Source organism: Fibroporia radiculosa (genome assembly GCF_000313525.1).
Source record: "Fibroporia radiculosa TFFH 294 genomic supercontigs, scaffold1347, whole genome shotgun sequence".
In the NCBI taxonomy this organism is placed as follows: domain Eukaryota; kingdom Fungi; phylum Basidiomycota; class Agaricomycetes; order Polyporales; family Fibroporiaceae; genus Fibroporia; species Fibroporia radiculosa.
Window position 1 is genome coordinate 1 of NW_012133287.1, and position 23,648 is coordinate 23,648.

Sequence of the window (23,648 nt, forward strand, 5' to 3'; positions counted from 1 at the left end):
AAGTATCAACGATCGGCCCAAACGCATGGTATAGTGTCATGGATCATACAGCTCCACAGTGGCATTCGGAACACCAGGAACGTGTTCCTGAGCTAGTTTGCAGAGAAGCAAGTATCAACCGCCCATCATGGAGCACTCAGCACTAAGACTTACTAACGCCGGTATGCAGGATCCTCACCGTCTTCATCTGATCGTCGTGTCCAGCCAGTAAGGCCTTGGCAAACGAAATAACGTTGGACAATACAAACAGTACGTACTCTCTTGCCGCTACGATGTCCGAATTCTACTCCAGATTGAGACACGCACACATGGGGGTAGCCCGATGAGAGCTTGACGCTGTTTTAGGATAATGTCAACGTTCTTAGTCAACAGAAGTCGTCAATGCGTCAACAATCTCGAACCTAGCGTGTCAACTTACGACCAATGAAGATACAGCAGGCTCTTGCTCCACGTTGCCAAGCTCTGTCAACACAGCATTGGGAGCTCTATTCATTGAGGACGAAGAGTGATGCACTTCGTAACAGAGGGAATGGATGGCTCTGTATAATCGATTTCTTCGTAATGCCGTTCTACTTTGCCGCAGGCCGCGACATTCAAAGCTACCTGATCCAACTTGTCACGGCGATATATGGGTCTTTCCTCGCGCCGAGTGCCAGTCGTTTGGGCGGTACAACGCCGGTAAACAATGTGTTTTGGGAGAGTGATTGCTACCAAATCTTGTGCTCTCAGACCATAAAGAGAATCGATAAAATGCGGCCCGGTGAAGTGCTGCGACATTCCAGTCCAATACATAGTTGCACACGGAGACGCTCCGAAGCGCTGGTGGTGCAGCCTCGGACGCTAACAGCAAGGCAAACACTCGGCAGTGCTCAGGCACGGCGGACTGTTTTATGGCAACGTGTCTTCTTTCCGCCTCGATGCCAACCCAATTTTATAACGATAGCTACTCAGTCTTGGACTCTGACTTTGAACTTGAGCTCTTGAACAAAATCAGTCCCGAAGACGACTTGTGGATTCAGCAAAGCATTCTCTTGCAGAGGTTACTAATGGGGCGCTTGGTCGAAGCGTACTGAAGACGAGCCTCAGTTGGAAGAAGATAAAAATGTAAGAGCCTATTCTTGGCGGAGGAAAAGCACAGCAAAATGGGGAAGGGGGAGAGGCAGGGGGACGACAAGTTCGCAGGTGGAGGTGGGCGGTTCGACGCGTATATGGGTGATGTCTGTGAGTACACTCTGGAGCTTATTTCATAAGTCCCGGACGGCAGTGGCCACTCTTGAAGCCCCAGCAGGCGATAGTTGGATTGTATCGTCGTCAATCAGCACAAACGGCGTCGAGTTTATCATCCATGGAATGCAACCTATCCGAACTAGCAATATCTTGACTGGGGGCCAGATGCAGTGCTAGCCAGATTCGTGCATTTCGTTTGCCACGATGAGTCAGTTGTACCTCCATCGAGTGTAAGACGATGTCCAGGCATACGATGACCATTCGTTCCTTTGGCTAGCACGTGTTGTCGTGTCCTGCTCGACTTAGCAGGTGTCTGCTTTTCGGTGTATACAACGAACTGGTGGCGCTTGGAGTCGTTCATACCCAGCATAGCTTGCGACGTACAAAGCGTCTTCTTTTTCGACACAAGACTCCTATGACGCCTCGGGATCGCGGCGGATCATGCGTATCACACCATCCAGAACCTGTTTGTTTGTTTGTGAGTCTTGTTTATAGTCTTTGAGGGCAGGGCCCTATGTAGACGGTAACTACTATAGTCTAGCTGCCGGTGCAATGTATCTAGCCATCCAGAACCTGTACGGCGTTCAAAGCCTACACCTGCAGCAACTACTCGCAGTGGGTCTCCACTCCATGATAGCCATGCTATCTCCTGAAACCGGCCTCTAATCCTGGTTCATCGTTGGACTCGTCTTGCGGTTTGCTATTCATTTCTCGTCCTGACTGCTAACCCTTGCGGAGTCGTGGCCTTGTACTTGGATCCTTGGCGACCGCTGCTACTCTTTTTGGCTCGCTGTCCTGTTGGCGCTTGCCTCTTCGATTCTTGCCCGGCCTTCGCCCGCAGATGTGATGGCATGCTTCGGGGATCCCGTTCGTGTATTATGGCATGCCCATATCGTTGCGGACACACTTCTGTTGAGTCGGCGAACCCATGTCGGCCGAAAAGTTCTATGCGAGTCTTCTCAATTGTCGCAGACTGTACTGCTTGAGCTGCCACTATACTGTTGTTTTATAGTGATGGCTCCTTTGCAAATCGGATGTCTGTGATGAGTACCTACCAATTGCTCGAGAGGTCGCTGTGGACATTTTTGCCTATGACAGTGGAGGATGAATCACATGTGCTCTTCGATCGTGTTTCCGGTATCCTGCGTGCTTTGCGAGGAGATTGTATGTCGATGTGTTTGCTGCTGCAATGCTTTCCTCGCGATAATCGCATACCGGGCTGTCCTTTCTGGGTTGAGACTCTGTTCCAATAGTGTATGTTTATTCTCTCCGCGCTCCATGTGGAACGTCTTTCCCAGACTGGACGATATTGTTAAAAGCCCTCCGACGTTGGACCAACTACGAGGCACTGAACTCTCCATGCAGATGCATCTAGAAGAAATATATGTAACAGTTTACAACTGATCTGAATTGTACGGCACGTCCTCTTGTCCCACGTTCGCGAATAGGCGAGTCGAGTTTAAATGATCCCCCAGTCACGCTCCGAGATGTGGCTGTTCCTAGCGACGCATTGTCTTTGATCGATCTCCGCTGTTGTGATGGCACTCAAAAATGGCATCTTTGATGCCGAAGATTCAGTAGCGCTGATGCCGGCAGCCTAACAGTCGCTCCCGATTTGTTATTAAAAACTACCGCCAATCTCGGAATCCAATTGCAAGCCTCCCGCCAACATCAGATTTAATATCCACGTGAAAAAGAGCGCATTGTGCTGCATGCCTCCCGCTCTTGCTTGTTGGATACTCAATCCAATCATTTAAAAATGGCCTCTTGAGCGTACCAAACACATCCAAATCCTTCTCCCCGCTGCGGCACAATCTTCGCGGACGGTTGCGGTACGGGAACCACCTTCTCGCGCTCCCGCTCAAGGAGATCACGATCATATGATATATCAATAGTACAATGGTTTCATCTAGGCAAAGCCGACATTGCAGCGTGGGCCCCTGCTTATTCATATGGCGTATACCGATTCTACGGTGCCGGGGAGTTTTCCGCAAGATTTAGAACAATCCGAATCCCGCAGTAGGCGTTAGAATAGGCTATAAGCTATGAACAATGCTACCTACATGCAGGAAATGGGAGACTATAGCACGTCATGATCTCGCTCTAGCTGTCAATGAACGGTTCATATGCGCAAATGTATGAGATTTGCTGGTGCACCTTGTAAAAACCCAAGATGAATACAGCAACGAGATCGAGAAAGCAGCAGTACTATAGTGAGAGGTCAATGACGTGATCAGGCCGCTTACCTTTGTTGAATCACTTTCTCAATAACTATAGCCACTACAACATGTTCTTCGTTTTCTCACCCAGAATCTTTTTTTAATCAATAATCAACGAAAACGGTAAGAATGTGATCCAAATTCCGACTAGCCTCCTGCGAGTTTGGTGAAAATTGAATATGGGGCTGTGTACAAAGTGAGACACGGATAGCCCAGATTAGACCGAGACTGATAAGCTCGGATGGCGTGCCACGATTTACGTGCTTCCTGATTTGCTTGTATAAATTGCTCTTCCATACCACCGTCATTTCCTCAGCCCCAGTTGACCTGCGTGTGCCCCGTTCCACAAGCTCGAGTACCGGATAGTAAGATGCATATGTCTTTACCATTGTCCCTACACCCGCTGATGCAGCATGCCATCCACCTTTCAGCTTGACTTGTTTTATTCCTCCTGTCACAACGTTCGTCCGACAGGATCGTCGCATTGCCTTACAACCTTCCCCCCTCAATTTTCGGAGCTTTAGTTCATCATGCGCACTACCACTGTTCTCACCGTCGCTGCCGCTGCCGCTGCTCCAATCTTGGTCAGGTACACAGCTTCCATTCCATGACAATGGGTAGAAACTTAACCTCGATGGCTCTGCTTATAGTGCTATTCCTGCGTCCTATGACGATATATACGCACGTGAACCCACTTTGGACATGCACCTCGCCCGCCGCGTCTTCAGGACCGCTTTCATGAGAGGTGCGAAAGTAGGTGGCGAAGAGGGATGGTCGAAGGGCATGACGGATGCAGTGAAGTCCGCAACCAAGGCCTACACAGGTGCGCGCCAGGGCAAGGCCCACGATGCCCATTCCAAGGCGCGCCAGGCCAACAATGCCCATTTGACCGCCATTATCCCAAAGTTTGAAAAGCAGGTGAAGGAGGAGTCGAGCCCTGTAAAGGATCCCACCCAGATGCTGATGCCACTGGCCCAACGCGATGAGCCAGGACGGCACGGCGACCACAGTCACCACCTCGCCGACGGTGATCAGGACGACGAAGACTTCCACCATCAACAGGAGCGGTTTGGCCATCGCGACAATCAGTACTTGGAACACCATCTTCGCGCCCTAGTTGCGCGTGCGCTGTTTGATGGGCTCGACTGATTATGAGGAGAGGTGACGGGAATATATTTGGCGAAGCCGTTGTATGATTAAGTTTGACCGACTATATAAGTTCATTCGTAATATATACCCATTCTAGAGATCATACCTTCGTTCCCGCGAAGCCGGAAGATCGACCGGGAGAATCCCTGGTCCTCATCCCGACCAAAATTGGCCCCCGGAGGGGGGCTATGCTTGATTCTATCCGGCGAAAATGGGTGTGAAACCGATGATTGGCCAGACACCAGTCCGAACTGGTTCGGCCAGTGCCTGCAGATGTCCGATCCATGTCCAGTCGATCAGACCAATGGACTCGTGTAGTCGCCCGGACTCGTTTCTGCTCCCACATTCGACCGTCATTGGCGTGAACTTCGTGCATTTCGGTGCGGAAAGATGCAAGCTAGCAGAGTAGCATTGAGGATGTAAAGTGTTCCTCTCTTATCCTCGGATTGTGATTTAACTACCCTGCCCGGTGTTCACATCCTGACTGCAAACGGACAAGCATAACCTGCTGCCCTCGATTCATTCAGTATTTTTCAAGACCTTCGACAGTCAACTTCCCGTGTTCTCACAACTGTCCAGAAGCTCAGTAGTGCGTGTAGGAAGGGTAAAACGATGGTGGTTATAATATTCCAGTTGCCGTGTTGAGCGGCGATGTGCGACGTGTATCCCTTTATGACCTGCCTTCCGGATAAAGATGGGGGCTCTAGGAGGTATGGTCCAGCGATCTAGCCCAAGAGGTGCAGCTTATACGCCTGTATCGATCGGGGCTTGAGCCGATCGACACTTTTTTGGCCTCTCAAGTCCGGACTTTTTAGCAACATTTTGGGAGCCCAGAAGATGGATGGCGAAGCGACTGTAATGTAGATCTTCGACAAAAGTGAGTCAAATTTGAGTGAGGACAGGAACGTGTTTCCAACATTACTTCAGACGTCAATGCGCGATTGTTCGCCGATGGAGAGCAGGAGGAGTATGAGGAACGGGTGATCACTGGTAAACACAAGATCAGAATTGATTATTCACTTAGCCTTTCTATAGACGCTCTGCAGAGCTATACAGAGAACCTAGTGCCGCAACGTTGTACCAGTTGAGGATCATATGGTGTCCGGGATCCGAGCCTGACCCAATATGTCGAGAGGAAGGAGCAACTCGTCGTAGTGCCTCATGATATAATGAGGACAATGGGTGGCCAATATTACGAATTTGCGAGGGGACATGATGGCGCATACCAAAACTTTTCTTACTAACAAGGTTTTATCGACTCTACTGCGGAGAAAGTGGGATACGACGGGACTCACAGAGAAGTGTCGATCATAGTCGTGCTCATATCATAATCTCATATATTTGTTGCAGCGATGCCAGCATGGAAGCAGAGGCGATCGTCGTCAAAGTTCAAGCGTTGTCCGTGTCTTGCATCATGAATGAAACGAGACAGCTTCGTGCTGTGGAAGGACTATATCACAAGGCCTGGCGGTGGAGAGCTGCAAGATCTGTAGGCATTCAAAGTGGAGGTCATACTAGTTTCGTATAGATGTATTCCAGCCGAATGTTCTCCAAAAGTACGAGACGTAGTCGCAGAGGTGTTTCGATTCGGTGGACCTGCCGCTTTGCTGACTCGGAGAATCGGCTCTGAGGTAACTCATATGAGTGCGGTCAATGCACACAGTTGTCATGATGAACAGCAATTCAAAGTACGCCTTTGTTCCAGTACACCTCTCTCAGGAGGCGAACAAGAACCTGCGAGTCTGTAGGGAAAGGAATTTAGCTATTCGCAGATATCTACTAAATGTTTTTAGAGAAAAGATAGCCATCTGCAAAGCTAGACGATTGGTTTGGAAGTGTGGATGATAAGCGGTATCCACAGCTATTGAAAACAGGAGTGAGATGATGAATAAGATGTGGAGATGGCACGAAAGAAACGTGTTCTCACGATTACTCGCATAAGCGCCGAGTGACACTAGTTTGTTGGGCGCTTGGTTGCGCCCCGGTCTTGATCCCTTCTTCTACTTACTTGATGCACACCGCCATCCTAGTCCTCTGAGTTCCGGAGAGTGTTTTATCCGGATGGCGACTCGCTATGCCCTCGAGAGCGACGATATTCTCGTAGAGATATTTCGACATTTTCGTACAAGCTATCACTGGGATCCGAGCCCGTGGCGTCATCCTAGGCGAGGAGGTTCTGTGTACCACGACCTCGCTCGCGCAGCACGCGTGAACAAGATGTTTTCGGCCCATGCACTCAATGCACTGTGGTGGGAGATCCCCTCTGAGCGCGTAGCTCTCAACGTCCTGCCCGCCTTTAGGGCAACCCCTGCTCGTGTACAGTATCCTACAGATTTCGACGTGTCTGCAGATATGCAGAACAATACTGAATGGGTATATGTGAGTGTTCAGTAATTTCTGTAGCTCTCTGTGACCTAAAACTCATCCTCATCAAACACATCTATCAAGTCTATCAATAGCGATCTTATCCCTCACGAATTGGAGCGGCTTCGAACTTACGCTTACCGCGTGCGCGAAGTAAGCATAGATGGGGAAGAGAGAGAGAACATCCGCATTCCCGTCATCGAGTACATCGCGGGACGACTTGGCGGGCCTCTCTTTCCACGTCTTATGTGCCTCAAATGGAATGGAGCCACAATATACAAGAACACAGGAAACATAGATCGTGTCTTGTTAGCTATGGCCGGCACAAACCTCCGCATTTTGGCTCTACGCCCATCCCGCTTTCTAAGTGAGGTTGAAGACGATGAATTTCACCGGCAGCTATTGAACATCGCGCCAGCACTTACCACCAGGTCGCCCTGTATTCAACATATTGAGCTATCCGAGAGTCCGGATGTTTGCTTTGTGAGAGACTCAGATTGGGGTTTTTCTACCATAGGTGTGGGTTGGGATTCTGCATTTGCCACTCCCTTCATCAGCGCGTTTCGCAATCTTGAACGTCTCCGGATTCAGACTTTCGCATTGGACGAAACCCTTGTTGATACGCTCGTGGCGCTACCCAATCTGTTAGATCTCTCATTAAAGACGGTCTGGTCGAGCAATAGTCCACAATTTCAAGGAGTCCGTGGGCGCTTCTCCAAACTGCATACGATGCGTGTAACAGTTAAGTTCGGCGAGGCAGCCAGTCTCCTGCAACGCTGCGAGTGGCCTGCGCTCCAGGTGCTGCATGTCCGCATCTTCACGCTAAAAGACTGCATACGTCTAGATCAAATGCTTGAATTTGTTGAACTCATCGCAACAAAATTCCGCGCGTCACCGCTGCACGACCTAGTGCTCTCCGGATTCTACTGCGGCTCTTTCAAAAGCGACACCATGTCCGTGACACGTATCCTCTCTCCGCTGTGCTGCTTGCACCTGCTCCGCTCCCTTAAACTGGGTATGGGATCGCGCACCTCTTACACTGGACTTTATGGCATTTTCCTCCACTGGCCAGCTTTAGAGGAGCTCACACTGGACATGGAGGAACTGATTGTCACAGTCAGCATGGAGGAGTCCACATTTCGAGGCTTCCTTCCACACGAATCGCTACAAACCCTTCTCGAGGTTGCGTCCGCATGTCCGCGGTTGCGCACAGTAACTCTGAACTGTTTGGCCCCACCTTCCGTACCTCTACACGATCTAGACCTACATGGTCTTTCATCCCATAATCTGGAACGGGTGACGTTCACTCACACGGGACGCGATTACCCGAGTGAGAGCATCGGACCTCTGGCAACTATGCTTGAGTCTGTGTTCCCGAAGCTGGAGCTGAATGACTTGTCGAGCGCGGCCTTAAAGCAGCCATCTCCGGAGATGAGGGAGAAGAAGCACATGTGGTTGGCACTACTTGAAGAGATGAGGCGCATCCGAAGGGAGAAGACCAACGCCTCTAACAGTTGAACAAGACTGCCAGCGGAATCCGATGCCTGAACCCACTTCATCCTACCTGTGTTGCTTTCATGTTACTTCTGCTAAGGTCCTGTTCCTGTCATGATCATGCCACGTACTCGAATAGCGTATCTCTTTCCACTATCGACATCAAGACAGTGTCTATTTATGTCAAGTCGATTGGACTCCATCAGATCCCATATTATCCAATGCATCAATGCATCTGCACCGCCGTCCGCGAGTTTTATGGGCCAGCTTGAAGTGAGTCGCATCCGGACAGGCGACTGGAAGCCGCATGGAACTTGCGGGTATGACTCCCTTTCTCTCGTCGATTAACTGTATCCGTTTCTCCAGGACAGGCGTATATGTCCCTGCATCCTTCCTGAATTCCTCGGCGACCAAAGGCGTAGGTTGCAGCCTCTCCCTTTGACTCGCCGCAGACGGGGTTTGAGTGAGAGGTTCTGGCCGTAGGTTGATGACCACCATCTGCTTCTCGCTGATCACTACCTGCTCCGTTGACAGCACCTTGAACTGCGACCCTGGGGCGAAGGTGTATTCGGTCTTGGCAGAGTCATCGGACAGTGGAGTGATGTGCGCGGCAGTCTCCCACACCCACGAACTGTCGTCCGGGATGTCTGCAACCAGCAGGATACCGTTCTCATAGTGCATCGCGTCCTGCAGTGAGTCGGTGAAACTCCACACCATCTTCGTCGTGATGACGTGGCCCTGCGAGATGTACGTCCCCATTGCGTCCGCAAAAGCGAACACGAGCGACTCCGTCACGGGCCCCTTGTTCAGCGGACACTCCAGGAACTCAATGCCAAAACGCTCCATCCCGAGCTGGGAGATGTCGACCTGGCCGCTGAAGAGCCGCGGCTTCGCGATCAAGGACGTGCGCGGAAGTGCCTGCATCGCAGCCGCCAGCAAGCGGTTTTGGACGTTGCTGAACTCGTGCAGCTTAGGCGTGACGCTCTCGAGCTGGGCCTTCACATCCGCTAGCGTAGATGCTGGCTTCATCATGAACGAGTTCATGTAGTCTGGGCTCTGCGGGATGTAGCTGCCCCAGTTTGACTCCCAGATGGAGTCGGCAATACTCGGCCCATCGAGCGGGAGAGGCGTCTCTGGAATGGCAGTGTACTGAAATATCTTCATGAACACTATCCGCGCGAAAGACGCCGTCGTCCAGTCGTACACGGACATCGCGAGCTCGAAGCTGTATGGAGTGAAGGGGAAGAGCCGTGTGCCAAGCTCTCTGATCTCTTCCTCTGTCTTTCCGGGGGCATCGGGGATATTCTGGTACGGCACGTACTTCTGGGCGATCATTTCGGTGAGGAAGTTTGCATCGTATGCCGAGACTGTAGGGAGCGGCTTCAGTATGCCGGTTAGGCTAGTGACATTCAGGTGGATGCCGGTGTCGGTTTGCACAACGGTGATGGTGAACCTGCCTTGGCCAGGAAGACTAAGAGCGATATCGATCCACGGGCTCCGCTTGTCGCGTATGTCGAAGGTGTCTGCGCCGAGTGTGTCTTGACTGCAGATGAACAACCCATTTACGTCGAGGAACACGTACGATTGGAGAATGAACTCGCTGAAGTCAACAAAGCCCTGCCCCTCAACGATGAGTCGGGAGGATTCGCCCTGCCCACCACGAATGGTGTTGGTAATAGGAAGACCGTCGCTGAACCACAGCTTTGCGCTAAGAGGGTTGTCAACAGTCGTCAGTCGCCACATCGTTGGGGTAGTGCGGTGGAATGGAATGCTTGTGGAGAGTATGATCATCAGTAACAGTTACTGCGAGCACTTTCGGATAGCCAACTTACGGCCTAGGGCTTCGCGGTCTCACAGTATGCTGGAAGGAGTGGGATATCTGTAAAGGTTTCGAATGCGCTTATATGTAAACAGCCGGGTGGGCTCATTCTGATATCCTCACTGGGCATTCAAAACATGCTGCACGTTAATGAAGAAGGGAAGCGTGACTTTCGATGGTTCGAAATGATGCCCAGGAGCGACGAGCTCCAGGATTGTGCCGATAACAGCAATCTGGAGCGTAACAGAACAGGTCAGGTGTATTGGAAGGCATGTCGACAAAAATGGCGTTGGTATGATGACTTGGCCGCTGTGGCTACAGTGTCGAAAGGGAATAGATCTAGTCAAGTGGGCGTTACGTCTGTGGACGTTCTCACGTGGGTTTGTCTTTGGAATACTGACATAGCCAAGTTCATGCTGAGAGACGAGGGCAAATCAGTGCTGGCGCACTGCAGGAAAATACGCATACTCAGCTCCTTTGTTATTTATACTCCTTACAGGCAAAAGATACACGTACCAGGAAATCACCCAGCGGCACACTGAATGACGAAGGAACAGATGCGTCTTTGTGCTTTAAGTGCCATTCTGCATACAGCAGAGGACGAGATTTACCATGAAATTTGAACAACTCGCACTTGAGGCCTGCTTCATAATTCAGAGCGAGTGGTGATAAGGGGACCAAAAATACGCAGCTGATCTAGCGCGACGTGGCTGTGGGCGCTTACATTCGCGGAGAGAATTTGACTTGCACTTGAAGTGGGTCACAATATGTCACAACTTTCTGATCGACTTTGACACACTCTTTTATTTCCAGCTGCCAGTGTTCATGCAAGCCGCCGCTATAATTGCTTATGACCTTCGTTCACCAGTTATTGTATCTGCCATATCCCAGACTCGACTCCAGGAGTCAATAGCCTACATCTAATCGTCTTTGCCATCGTCCGGGTCAGCTCATCTCCACATTACAGATAAGTTCAGTCACTATTCACGGAGCCCCCTCTCTGTGCACGTCAATTGACTCGTGAAAACGACGGGAGTACTATTCCTGTGCCGCCTATTGAATGTCTGGTTGCCAGCGAGCCACATTCCTATGCATGCCAACGCGAGATGCGTAGCGGATCTTGACAGTGCAGTGCATCTAAAATGCATGTTACCGGAGGAACAGAATCGAGTGCGTATCTGTAGCTCGTGGCACGTCTCTTGGACGTACAGATGACTTCTGCCTTGTCTTGACTCCAGTTTATCATGCGGCCGTCCGGGGAAAGAGTTTGCAAACCAACAGGTTAATCCTCTCTCAGTCCATGTTTAGTTGTGTGGGTTCACACGATAAGGATCACAACGCTGATTCCATCCTGCCATTACTGAAGCACCTTGCAAAACTGACATTCGCTATTCGTTCCTTTGGTGCATTGCCCATTCTCAGATGCGCACGTTCCTATGTAATGTGGATATCTAACTAATCGACATTGTGGCCACGAATTTAAGGTAGAATGTCAGGTTAGCTCGCGCGGTCGGGACCGTCTCCGTCATCGAGGACAGTATCAATCTCCTTGGGACATTTGTAATGCGCATGGTTCTGCAGCTGCCTCGATTGAAGAATCTCGTGAGCTGTCGGAGTACATGGGACTGTCATAACTAGCCCCCAATGATCAACATGCAAATGAAGCTCACGTCCTCGTCGGTGACTACTCTCGAACTCTAGATCGTCAAATTTCCAGCTATGATGGACTTTGGAAGACTCATTCTTGATCTTCCCTCCCCCTCCTTTCTGATCTGCGAACAGGTCAAAATCATAGATCATGATTTGTTTTAATTGCCTATATGTATCAAGAAAACCTTGGCCTGAAAGAATCAGGGTAGAACATGGAAGATGCGTCATTGAGGTTCTTGTCGTCACTTCCATTGCCGTCAATTTGACATATGCCATCGTATATAATTGTGGATGCGTGTTGGTTACATGCAAGTCCAGGGAAACCCGTGTCTGTTCCCGAGCTGACTGTGACTGCCAGGTTACTAATCGGCTTGGAGATGTTCATTTATAGCTGGTAGGAGTATCCGGCATGAAGATATGCGCCAGTTTCTTCCAGTGCATATGTCAATTTGATTTCGTACGTTTCGTAGACGCTTCCCTTCTTTTAAACAGCCAACAGCTTGCACAAGTTGATGATCACAACAGCGCTCGATGCCTTGGGGTGGATGACGGACGTCTTGGATCATGCTTCTCTTCTCAAGCTCCAAATATTTTCTTGCGCGTGGAGTCCTGGTTCAAAGGCGAGGCTTTTATGCAAAATATGTTTCCACGCCATCAAGCTGGTTTGGAGCGCTTCGACAAAATTCTCCCTAGTTCTCAACATGGTGCATCACAGACGCTCGGCTTCAGAATTTACAACTACGCTAGAGTTCCTATAACCGAGGCTGGGTTACAAGCCGAAAGACAAATCATTCGTTTGATATCGGACATCATATCTGGGCTACATAGTGTTAAACGTCTGGTGTAGGTAGGGTTCTGCGCTCAAATCACTCAGTTTGACTCAGTTTGACTCGTGTCTCGTTCACAGGGTTATAATTGAAAGTGGTCCAGGAGATGACCGACATCAGCATCAATACGACTGTCCGGCTCATTGTCCAAGTTTCAGTCCCACGAATCATGCCATCAGGATTCCTATGGATCACCCCCCTCTCTATCAGCTTAAGTTTCACGTTTAAAGAGTTTGCATCTCATCCATCCAGCCTCACCAAACTATGTGACCAGAGACAAGCCGTAGCGCTTCTGACGAAAGTGATGTCATTGATGGCGTCGGGCGTCTCAGACCAGCGGACCCTTCCCGTCAAGTTCCCGCGGCAGTGTTCCGTCTCCCGCCATCATTATGTACATCTCTCCTTCAAAGGAAGGGTACATGTCATAATCCCGATTCCCGATGGGCCTGCCCCAGACCCTCATGAAACCTTGCGGAGTTGCGCGCCATCCAAAAGCGAGCAGTATTTGAACATACGATGTCGTTCAGCCGAGGCCGACCCAACTTGTCTTACTACATACTCACCAGTGACTAGTCACTACGCGTCGATATAGCCTCTTGATCCACCGATTTCCACAAAACCATCATGCTGGCTACGGTTGATCAAGTCGTAAACAGGACATTCGACTACATCATCTGCGGTGCGCTCTCGCAGCTCTATCCTGGCTAAATACTGTGTCTGATCTCAGTCTATAGGGGGTGGGGTAAGAATAAATCCCATATCTTTGCTAAGGTCGCTTTTGATCATCCGGCGCGGAACATACTAGACGGCGGGATTGACCCTTGCTGCACGCTTGAGCGAAGACCCAAATATTTCGGTGCTCGTGCTGGAAGCAGGCGCAGCCAATATCGGCTATCCATCTGTCTGTGAGTGATTTTGACCTCGTGCGTCTCCAGGCCCAGATTGACCCTGCCCGTATCCCAGTGGATCCGGGCCTGTATCTCACAAACTTCACAAATGCCGATTTATGTTGGTTTCACACAACGGTACGCTATTGCTAGCTCTGTTACAATCATAGGCAAGTCCGTTCAATAGATGCTTTTACAGACAGAACAAGAGAACGCTGCCAGCCGTCAAATACGCTGGTTGAGGTCTGTCTGTTACGCCAAGGTCGAGTAAGTCTCGATTAGTAATACACTACCTTCAGAGGAAAGGGACTTGGCGGAAGTTCACAAATCAACTTCCTCGGGTGGCTCAAGCCTCCTGCAGATGAGATTGACGGTGAGCAAGCCTTTGAGTCAGACTATAAGTGTGCACGATGCTCATTGGTATGTTTATCGCCCCCAATAGCTTTCGAGAGACTCGGTAATCCGGGATGGAACTGGAAAAATTACCAGATGGCTTCGGAGCGAGTCGAAGGGTAAGTTCTTAAGCAGATAGTGTTAGTATGTGGGGGGAGGCGGTTAATTGATATACACAGATTCGCAATTCCTGGCTATTCAGCATCTGACATCGATGATACAATTTTCGAGAATGTAAAGTTGGGCGTAGAAGGTATTGCTAATTAGACCACCTTGTCGCATCGCGCAATAGTGGCTAAGTACTACGATCAGGGCCAGTAAAGATAACATATCCGACTACCATGGAAGAAGCGCTGGTGAAAGTTTGGAAGGTATACTATCTCTATCCTCGTTCACGAGGTGATGCTACCAAATTGATAGACATTCCTGAAAGCCGGGCTTCCTGTTTCTTCTCGGCCAGTGCGTGTTTCTAGAATTGTTTCAGTTCTGAGTAATCACGACTCATTATGTATAGACGAGTGGAAATGTAAGTAAGTCGTAGAAGAGAGCGACCCAGCTACTCACTCGGCACTTACAATCAGTCTCGCGGCGTGCATTTCGTTGGATATACATGCGACCCAGAGACGAACACGCGTTCATACTCCACTACTATAAGCACTCGTCCGCCCTAGCGTCGCGCGAGCTGAGATCTAAGAAACCGTCTTGATCGATCTTGTCACAGGCCTACTATCTTCCAAATAGGGATCGTAAGAACCTCAATGTCCTTGTGGGCGCTGAGGTGGGCCGTATAATTCCTGAGAAACGTGCCGGGGGCAGTTTAACAGCAACGGGGGTGGAATTCACCCACACTGGTCAAACATTCTCCGCTTATGCGCACAGGGAAGTCATTGTATCGGCAGGGTGAGTATGCAAACTTGCTGCCAGACGAATTGATTCATAATTGTTGCACAATGCAGGGCGCTGAAGACTCCACAAATCCTCGAGTTGTCTGGTATCGGCCGGAAGGACGTACTGGAAAGCATTGGTGTACCAGTTAAGGTAGAGCTTCCGGGTGTCGGGGAGAATGCCCAAGACCATGTATCGATGGGTGTGACATGGGGTGCGTTTCATTTCTCTGATTCCTGTCTTTATCGAGGCTTATTGAGACTCTGAAGAACTACGTGACGGCAAATCCTCAGATACCATTGATCTTCTGCGGAACACCGACTTATCTGTTGATCAACTCCACTACGGGTAAGTTATAATCCAGACTTAAATACAACGTACTTCAAATCGCCTCGCAGAGCACCTCAAGCCAAGCATACTTCTGTACGGGCTGCGCCCGTTGCTCTTGCCCCTTTGCAACTTATATCAGACAAAGCGGATATATTGGTGGAAGTTGCGCAGACTCATTTTTCCAACGCCGCGTACAAAGATAGTCCGGGCCTTCACGAACAGTACGAGATTCAGCTCGAGCGGATGCGTGGCGGTGCCGCAAGCCACGAATTCGCTAGTGTTTTGGGCCACTTGTCGACACCGAGTATGTCAGTACAAAGTTGATTTCCTTGAAGGATGCTAAATCGCTCTGATTTCAGATCCTCCTCTTGACGGAAAGCGATACAGAACACAGCTAGTAATTAACAATAATTGCTTTTCTCGCGGGTCAATTGTGGGTAGCGGTAGAAATTATGATCAACTTTCTAAGATATGTCCCACAGCATTGCAGGTCTGCTAACCCCAAAGATGACCCAACATTCGATGGTGGCTACTTCAATGAGTCTATTGGTGAGTCGATCTGTTTTGGTTCTGCATTTTGGACAACGTTCTAGGTTACACGTAGACCTTGATATCATGGTGGAGATGGTGAAATTCGTAAGGGGAATTGCTAAAAAATCTCCTTGGAACGACATGATTGGTAAGAATGATGTCCTTCTCACTTTGTGACGTGCACCTAACGAGCTTCAAAGTCGAGGAATCGAACCCGGGACCTGGCATTAAAACGGACCAGCAGATTCGTGGTATGTTTACTGTTCTTCTAATCCTGAAATCAGGGGATGACGGGGCACGACTCAGATTTTATAAGGGAAAATTGTAGATCCGCATTTCGTATGTCCTCATCATGTCCATCTAGCCGCGCTCTGAATTACGCAATGTCGCAACATAGATACTGCAAGTACCTGTTAGATGGTTCCCAGGGCACATGGCGGCGTCGTTGATCCCGAATTGAAGGCCGTTTGGTTCGACATACTTGTCCTTCGTTCACTGATGGGCTATGAATAGGTGTATGGTACCACTAACATCCGCGTAGTCGACCTCTCGATTGTACCCCTGCATTTTGCGGCACATCCGCTAGGTACGTTTTGTGTGCACATGTGTGCATGCCATATGTGCTGAATCTCTATCAGCGACTGTGTATGCGATAGCGGAACAGGGTAAGTCACCCGATCTTTGACCTGTGTTGCAACAAGTAATATCTACATGACAGCCGCTGATATCATCATCGCCGAGATATTGAGATGCCGAGCTTGAAGTTTAGAGATGGGCTGTTCATCACTAGAATACAAGACATGCAAGTACCACAACAAAAAACACATTCATCGTACACGAGGCTATTTGTATCAAATGATGGCATTTCATGGAATGAACCGCACTTTTACTGCCACAATATGGAAGTTATTTGGTTCAAGTTCAGGCCCGCATTGTACACCACCAACTTCTCCTGTCGCTCGACATACTCCCATTCCAAGTTCTTCCTCTCCGAGTGACCCACATGTGCGGAGACTGAAACGGGGGATGCAGTGCCAAGGATCGTGATGTTTTCAAGTGGCTGAGCCAGATAATAGTCACCTATGCTCGAAATGTTTAGAGTGTTCTCAGCAGCAGCAAAGGTCAACGTCATGTTCGGCGTCGGCGGAATGGTCTCCCCATCGTCGACGTAGGCAGTGCCAAAGGCGTCGCCGTCCGCAGACAAAGAGATAAGCAGGTTATAGGGTCCAGCACGGGTTTCTGTGGTTGTGTACGCAGGCCGACCATGCAAAAGGATCGCCGAGCCATCCCGGACGTGGACGTTGATATGTCCAAGGGGCGCATCTAGCGTCGTGTTTCCTCCGATGGTTGCGTCGATAACTTCGTGGGTGTACCAGTCGCGCCAGATCACTTCTCCGCGACCGGGAAAAATTCCTGAGATAGTGCCGATACGAGATCAATGGAGGTTGTCTAAACACGCATTACCAAAGATGTACCTTCTACTGAGGTCACGTTTGGGGTCAAAACCGGAGTCACGAGAATATCGTGTCCGACCATATATTGACTATCAACGGCAAACAATTCGGGCTCGTCGGGAAATTCCCAGAAGAGGGCGCGTACTGTGGGGGATCCGCGCATCGATGCATTGGCGAATAGCGTATACTGTGGGTTGATAAAATGAGGACGGATAGTAACGGGATAGGTCGTTAGCACTCACCCAGTATGGCAGCATTGAGTAGCGTATGGCAATAGCTGTGCGCGACGCGTTTGCTACACTCTCCCAGCGATATGGCTCCTGTGGGATCGCACCCCTCTCATTATGATTCCGATAGAAAGGCATGAACGCCGACAGCTGCATCCAGCGGTTGCACAGCTCCTCGTCCGTGTTTCCCGTGAATCCGCACGTGTCTGCACCAACCATCGGAATCTGGAATATCTGAAACTGCAACGCGCCCTGGATGTTATAGTGCATATAGGTCCACTTGCTGTAGTTATCTCCGAGCCAGTGCCCGCTCCACTTTCCGGAACTTGGGAACGTAGAACGGCTGATGAGGAACGGCCGCGTGCCGCGGATATCCTTGAACGCAATGTGCGTCGTTTTTTCTTCCATGAGACCATACATATTGTGAACGTCGAGTTCCGCATACCCTCCAGCGTGAGTGGCATTCGGTGATATGGTTTTAATGTTAAGGGGTCCAAATCCTACATTAGCACAGTCGTTTTTACGATACACATGATATACGCTATCTGGACTTACCGTTATGAATTGCGTATGGAGGGGCGTTCAGATTAGCATCCGGTTGATGTTCCGCGCCGATTCCACGCCTTGTCAGAGAGGAGCTGACGCTTGGCCCATCTGAGCCATACGTCAAGGTTCCATTGATGCTCATGTTACCGCTGGGTCCCCATATGGTCGAATTATATCTAAGGCACATAACCCATTGGAACTTTGTTTTATATGGAAATAGCTGACTCACCCCTCAGGATAAGCAGTAATGAGATCTCCGGGATTTCCAGGGAAGAGGACCGGGGGCGGGTCTGACATATTAGCCCCCGTCCCACTATACAGAAATAATCATCAATATTAGACTGAAAAAGAAACCCATGCTACCAACCATGAATTGTTGCAGAAAGAAGTGGCCTCGTTCATATCTAGCCAGATTCCAGAAAACTCAATTCCGCCATTAGACCAGTTCCTCAGAGCCTCCGTCCAATAGGCCTGTGTATTGTTTGCAAACCAGTCTGGGAAGACCTGAGATGCATCTAATGGTGAGATCGGTGGCAACATCTGAGCGGCAAAAACACACTGTGAAGCCGGGCCAGACTTCTCCAATAAATTGTGAACCGTCAGGATTCTTGACCCATATGTCTCTAAGTCAGTGCATTTTAGTGCGTGCAGTCCTGGATCGAGACAGGTAATTTTACAATTCAACACCCTTCGTATATGGATCGTACTAAGTGACAATCAGCACGCCATTAACACCAGTGCAAGGAAAACAAACGATGTCTGTAGCATTGACTTGTTTAGCTATTGCTGCATCGACATTTGCAATATAATGCTGATAATTTGCCGCCTATTGTTAAGAATATTAATTAGAAGCACAGCATAAGCGGGATCATTCATGAACCGGAGCCAAGATTATAACTTACCAGCTCTCGAATGAAAATTCTCATCTCATATCCAGGATAAGATACCGGATCCGACGTGAAGTCCCGCTGAGCGTGGTAAAGGTCCGCATCATTCCACATTACTACCAGTCAACCAGTGAGTCCATCGCCTGAGCACTCCTTTAATATGACTTGCCTTCGAGAGGAATGTTAGCTTCTCTCATCCTAATGACCTGATCCCTAGTCACTGTGAGGTTCGGAAATCCCCAGCGACAGAGATGGAATCCAAAACCAAACATAGGTTGCCACGTTGGCAAGCCAATCATCACACCATACTGTTCGATCACCTGCTGGGATGTTGGCCCCGAGAAGAAGTAGAAATCAAGCGTTCCACCAATCAGGCGGTACTGAACGAGCGACACCGGCGAAGACGGCGGCGTCAACAGCAGGATATCTGACCCTGCAGAGCTGGTGGTATCATAAATGTGGCACACTTGATAGAAGCAGTAGACTGCGACATACCTGAGCAATATCACACCATGCGATTGAGATTTTTGGGTCGTCTCATTGTATCGATGTTCTAGATATATTGGATGGGACCCGTACCTATTGCCATATTCAGCTGAATACGAACGACGAACTATTCGCAAAGAAATGTTCATACATGTTTTCGTCGACAGGATCAGGATCGTCGCGATTCCACATGGTCTGAATCGTCCCAATCCCGCCATTTGTACCAACATCACGTCTAAAACCGCTGCTTGATACAGCTTCTCCCAAGCCATAGATGTTAGTACCAAGGGGCAACGAGGATGTCAGCTGAAGATACTGATCTTCAAAGACGAGGGGAAAGCCATCGAGTGCCGTTGACGGATCACCTTCCATGACAGGTGGGATGGGCGTAGGGGGCAGTGAGCTTAGTCGCGTGTCGAACAGGGGAACAGCGGCGGGATCGGAGCGACGGGTGATCCAAAACGCAAACGGAGAGGAGTCATAGTTGAAAACAAGGTCCGAACTGTCAGTAAAGCTGTCGGAAGGCTTTGGCGGGCGGGATATCACTGTCTCAGGTATTGTGAACTGCGAGTTCTCCGTGTCATAGATGTGAACGTGAAGCCTGCAGGAAATGATCACATTCAGTGGACGGAAAGGGAGAACAGTACCAGTCACCTGTTCTGAGATTCGTAGACTACTTCAACGGTGAGATTTGTGTAGTCACGACCAAATGCGTTGCAAGCTGCTCCAGCAATGTCCAATTTAGCGATGAGCCCAGTGTTTGATTCATCCACAGAGGTTACTGTATAGCCTGGAGCATTTTATCAAAACGGAAGCACTTGTCGGCATAGACCATCAGGGATAGGTAACCGAATTCACCTGGACAAGATGAGACATTGAGCGAGTAGGTTGTGTCAGTTTCCAGATCATGCGAATGTCGAGGATCATGGGTGGAATAAATCGATCGCTCCGCGAGAACGACAGAGAAGAATATCAGAAATAATCCCCAACGCAAGAGCAACATGGTAGACGTTCAGCACAAGCTCGACGAAGGATACTGCAGACGAGGAGTAAGCCTTAGGGATCCTATCCGCCGCGCCCCGACGCCAGCTCCTCGGCTGTTTAATACAGCATCGTGCTGCCGTTAGCCAAGGAATGCGTAGTGTAAGTGGGGCATCCCATGACTACAATGCTGTTTCTGAGGGCCTTCAACGAAGCAGAGAAGTCAAGATTCTCAAACAGGCGCGGATAGCCCGGCGCGGGCTTGCCGCGCCACAAGCCTCTCGACATATAGAAGTTGAGTTCAATATAAACCTCACTGGGTCCGAGGCCCCCATGATAAGACAGACAAAACTCACTGAGACGCCAGATAAGACATTGGATCTTGCCACCATGATGTTCGTCAGCCGTGAGGACAGACACAAGGTCTTGCTGCGCTATCCTATGTTGTTCTCGTCAGCGGGCATCGTCTTTGCATAATGGACGTGTGTGTAATGGTTGATAACGCATGCCATAGCCTTGGACTCGTTCACGCTGGCAGGCGATCACAATAATCGGCATTATTAAAGATAACGATGTGGAAGAAGGGACCAACAACGATCTCAGGTCGATAATCTGAATCTCTCGCAAGCGAGGTACCGTGTGCTGACCAGGATTAAGAGTGAAATCATGCAGGCTTCAATTTAATATTCAATTGTTAGACGCAATCCCAGCAATGAGCTCCGCGATCACGCCCACGAAAGGGATGTGGTGGTGTTCATGTCGAGATCCAGGTTGGAGATGGCAGGCTCCTGCTTGCTCTCGCTCAAGCTGAACTTCCAATGTGCTCATTGTCCTCCCTGGATCATTGCCATCGATGGCCCAATTAGACCAAAAACTGCAACGGAGTCTATCTTCTGTGCAATCTAGCCTGTGCAATCGTGAGTCCTGTTGTAAGACATGTGCAAAACACTGATCGATACCATGAAGGCTAGAATTGGGTTGGGCCTTAGGGATGACCTGGCCTCTACAGGATACAGAAAATGCCTGACACGAAGATCAATCAAAGATCAGGACACAAACGTTGAACATACCCTCCACAAACGACACATCGGCATCAACACGGGAGTGACGAGAATACCACGCCCAATCATGTACTAGCTGTTGATGAAGAGCGGTGCGGACTCGTTTTGGAACTCGTAGAAAAGAGCACGAATGATATGTGTTCTGTGCAACAATGCACCAGCTAACAGAGTGTACCGAATAGATGCATTAAGTCTGAACAAACTCCAATGCACAAAAAGTCTCCTGACCAGGACGATGGCAACAAGTACCTAATGGCGAATGCTGTACGCGGTATCCGCCTATTCTGAGCTGGAGATAGCAGTAGATACTCACGTTGGCGCCATATGGAATCCGCGCTTTCCAGTTTGATCAAAGTTACGTCCAGGGAAGGCGCAAACGTCTAGAAAGGTTTCCACGAGTTGATTCATGAACTGGATTCATGTGCACGCGGCTCAGTCATGATCCCGGCAAGAGCTACGCGCGGAACATTAAAACGGGACCGGTCGATTGGGCACATCGTGCAGCAATGTACCTTGTTCAGCGAAGGTGAATCTATCGTGACATCTGAGATTCGGACAGTTGGCAGAAATGCAGAAAGACCCTGTGCGCCCGAGATGTACAACGTTAGCGAGAATTAGCTGCGGGGTTGCTGGCATTGGGGATAGTATCTGTGTCCAAACCCCACTCGAATTTTCAAAGATATATGCCAGCGTTACAGAAGAGAACAGCGGATATTCATTGCGAATTTATGGCCATCTCCCACATAAGCAAGGCAGAAGTGCGCAGCAAGTTATCCTCATCGCCGACAAAAAAGACAAGAGACGGTGAGAACAAATCGGAGTTGACTCGGAGAGTGTCTCTTCGGCGGTTGCCGGCCACGTACTTCAGCAACTTGAACGAAGTGCGTTCACGTTCGTCTCCCAGTGCACCGCGGGTATCCACTAAGCCAGTGCCTGTCTCGTACTTCTCGTTATGAGCATTGTTGGTGATGTCCAACTCGTCTGGCTACCACACGAAGTTGTGGCGATAAGAATTTATCCGACTTCAACCGCTGTCTGCTGCGTAGCTCAGGCTACTAAACTCCAAGAGCACATATATTCCTTGTTCACTCGGCAATGAAACCAGGTGAGCGCCTCCGTATTCTACCTCCTCTACTAGTCTCACAGGCGTTCGGACAAAAACAGAAGTTCACAGAGCAACATAGTAGGGAAACGGCAAGACAACACTTCACAGAACAAGACGAGTCCCCAGAACCATCCCCATCACCGCCACCACCACTCCGGCAAGTGCGCCCATCCCATCCGTCCTCAGGGCGACTCCGGCACTCGAGTTCCCACCGCTCGCTCCTGCCTCAGTCTTCGTCGCCCCCGCCGAGGTTGACGTCGAGGTTGAAGTGGTCGTGCTCTGGTGTATCCCCGCAGCCGAAGCCGCGCCGACGGAGAGCGAGCTGGACAGCGACGACGCCGCGGCAGCCAGCGCAGACGAGACAGAGGAGTAGTATGCAGACTGGCTTGCGACTACGGAGGAGATTGCGGAGGACTGGCTCGAGAACACCGAGCTTGCGGCGGAACGAACGACGGAGGCGTCGCTCGAGACCGCAGAGGACCCGCCGGGGACGTAGTTTACTGTAACAGGGGGGGAGGGGTTCAAACGGGATCAGGCCTGCCAGTCGGTAAGCGCAACTCACTGTATGTGCACTGGTCTTGTTGCAGAGTTTGCGCGAGCTGCAGCGCCTGAGACGAGCAGCTGGTCTGCATGCAGGACTGCGCGTTGGACCAGTACGCGTTAGACGTGCACACGCAGGGCAGGTCCTCGCTGTGGACGCAGATGCGTGCGTCAAGACAATCCTCGGTCGGCGCGAGAGACAGACTCACTAGCTGAGGCATCCGGCGTTCGCCGCAGCCTGCGTCTCGCATAGGGCGATGCAGGGATACTCGTCTGCGCCGTTCTGAGGGAGCGCGGCGGTCGTGAGGGCCAGAGGAACAGCGAGAGCAAGGAAGACAAGAGGGCTGGAGCGGGTGAGCATCATCTCGTTCGTAGAACTCGTGTGGTGAACGTTAACAAAGCTCTGGGTTCTCTAAGTGGCAGCGCGATCCAATGAGCTGGGAGGGCTGAGGCCTCGAAGATGCCTATCTCGCAGCTTAAAACCTCCCAGCGCGCGCGGACATAAGATGGCATTTGGCGGCGCGCATTCCCTGCATGCCAGGCTTCGCGTTAGCATAGCCTGAGCCACACCTCAGCCGGGTCGTCA

General features: G+C 50.2%; 7 protein-coding genes across 7 annotated transcripts; 3 read left to right on the plus strand and 4 right to left on the minus strand.

The window, feature by feature from the left end:
• Positions 1-3,976: 3,976 nt before the first annotated feature.
• On the plus strand, positions 3,977-4,595 carry FIBRA_02596 (uncharacterized protein; the record flags this gene model as incomplete). The annotated part of the gene is made up of 2 exons (XM_012324455.1): positions 3,977-4,035; positions 4,097-4,595. 2 exons carry the CDS (start codon positions 3,977-3,979, stop codon positions 4,593-4,595), a joined length of 558 nt encoding a protein of 185 aa, XP_012179845.1.
• Positions 4,596-6,656: 2,061 nt separating this feature from the next.
• Positions 6,657-8,477, plus strand: FIBRA_02597 (uncharacterized protein; the record flags this gene model as incomplete). The annotated part of the gene is made up of 2 exons (XM_012324456.1): positions 6,657-6,974; positions 7,044-8,477. The coding sequence occupies 2 exons, from the start codon at positions 6,657-6,659 to the stop codon at positions 8,475-8,477; spliced, it is 1,752 nt and encodes a 583-aa protein (XP_012179846.1).
• Positions 8,478-8,636: 159 nt separating this feature from the next.
• On the minus strand, positions 8,637-10,196 carry FIBRA_02598 (uncharacterized protein; the record flags this gene model as incomplete). Its single annotated transcript, XM_012324457.1, has 1 exon — positions 8,637-10,196. One exon carries the CDS (start codon positions 10,194-10,196, stop codon positions 8,637-8,639), a length of 1,560 nt encoding a protein of 519 aa, XP_012179847.1.
• Positions 10,197-13,373: 3,177 nt separating this feature from the next.
• On the plus strand, positions 13,374-16,460 carry FIBRA_02599 (uncharacterized protein; the record flags this gene model as incomplete). Its single annotated transcript, XM_012324458.1, has 22 exons — positions 13,374-13,428; positions 13,484-13,491; positions 13,555-13,654; positions 13,713-13,774; positions 13,836-13,879; positions 13,936-14,009; positions 14,079-14,148; positions 14,209-14,282; positions 14,342-14,400; positions 14,450-14,488; positions 14,544-14,555; positions 14,751-14,929; positions 14,986-15,128; positions 15,184-15,262; positions 15,313-15,548; positions 15,604-15,677; positions 15,727-15,793; positions 15,849-15,923; positions 15,976-16,026; positions 16,092-16,114; positions 16,289-16,361; positions 16,414-16,460. 22 exons carry the CDS (start codon positions 13,374-13,376, stop codon positions 16,458-16,460), a joined length of 1,644 nt encoding a protein of 547 aa, XP_012179848.1.
• Positions 16,461-16,661: 201 nt separating this feature from the next.
• On the minus strand, positions 16,662-19,003 carry FIBRA_02600 (uncharacterized protein; the record flags this gene model as incomplete). Its single annotated transcript, XM_012324459.1, has 10 exons — positions 16,662-17,188; positions 17,251-17,416; positions 17,472-17,956; positions 18,012-18,178; positions 18,232-18,315; positions 18,370-18,506; positions 18,562-18,625; positions 18,680-18,708; positions 18,757-18,828; positions 18,905-19,003. The coding sequence occupies 10 exons, from the start codon at positions 19,001-19,003 to the stop codon at positions 16,662-16,664; spliced, it is 1,830 nt and encodes a 609-aa protein (XP_012179849.1).
• A 41-nt stretch (positions 19,004-19,044) lies between these two features.
• On the minus strand, positions 19,045-20,378 carry FIBRA_02601 (uncharacterized protein; the record flags this gene model as incomplete). The annotated part of the gene is made up of 5 exons (XM_012324460.1): positions 19,045-19,330; positions 19,385-19,468; positions 19,527-19,976; positions 20,030-20,165; positions 20,234-20,378. The coding sequence occupies 5 exons, from the start codon at positions 20,376-20,378 to the stop codon at positions 19,045-19,047; spliced, it is 1,101 nt and encodes a 366-aa protein (XP_012179850.1).
• A 2,246-nt stretch (positions 20,379-22,624) lies between these two features.
• Positions 22,625-23,426, minus strand: FIBRA_02602 (uncharacterized protein; the record flags this gene model as incomplete). Its single annotated transcript, XM_012324461.1, has 3 exons — positions 22,625-23,022; positions 23,085-23,212; positions 23,272-23,426. 3 exons carry the CDS (start codon positions 23,424-23,426, stop codon positions 22,625-22,627), a joined length of 681 nt encoding a protein of 226 aa, XP_012179851.1.
• Positions 23,427-23,648: the final 222 nt, after the last annotated feature.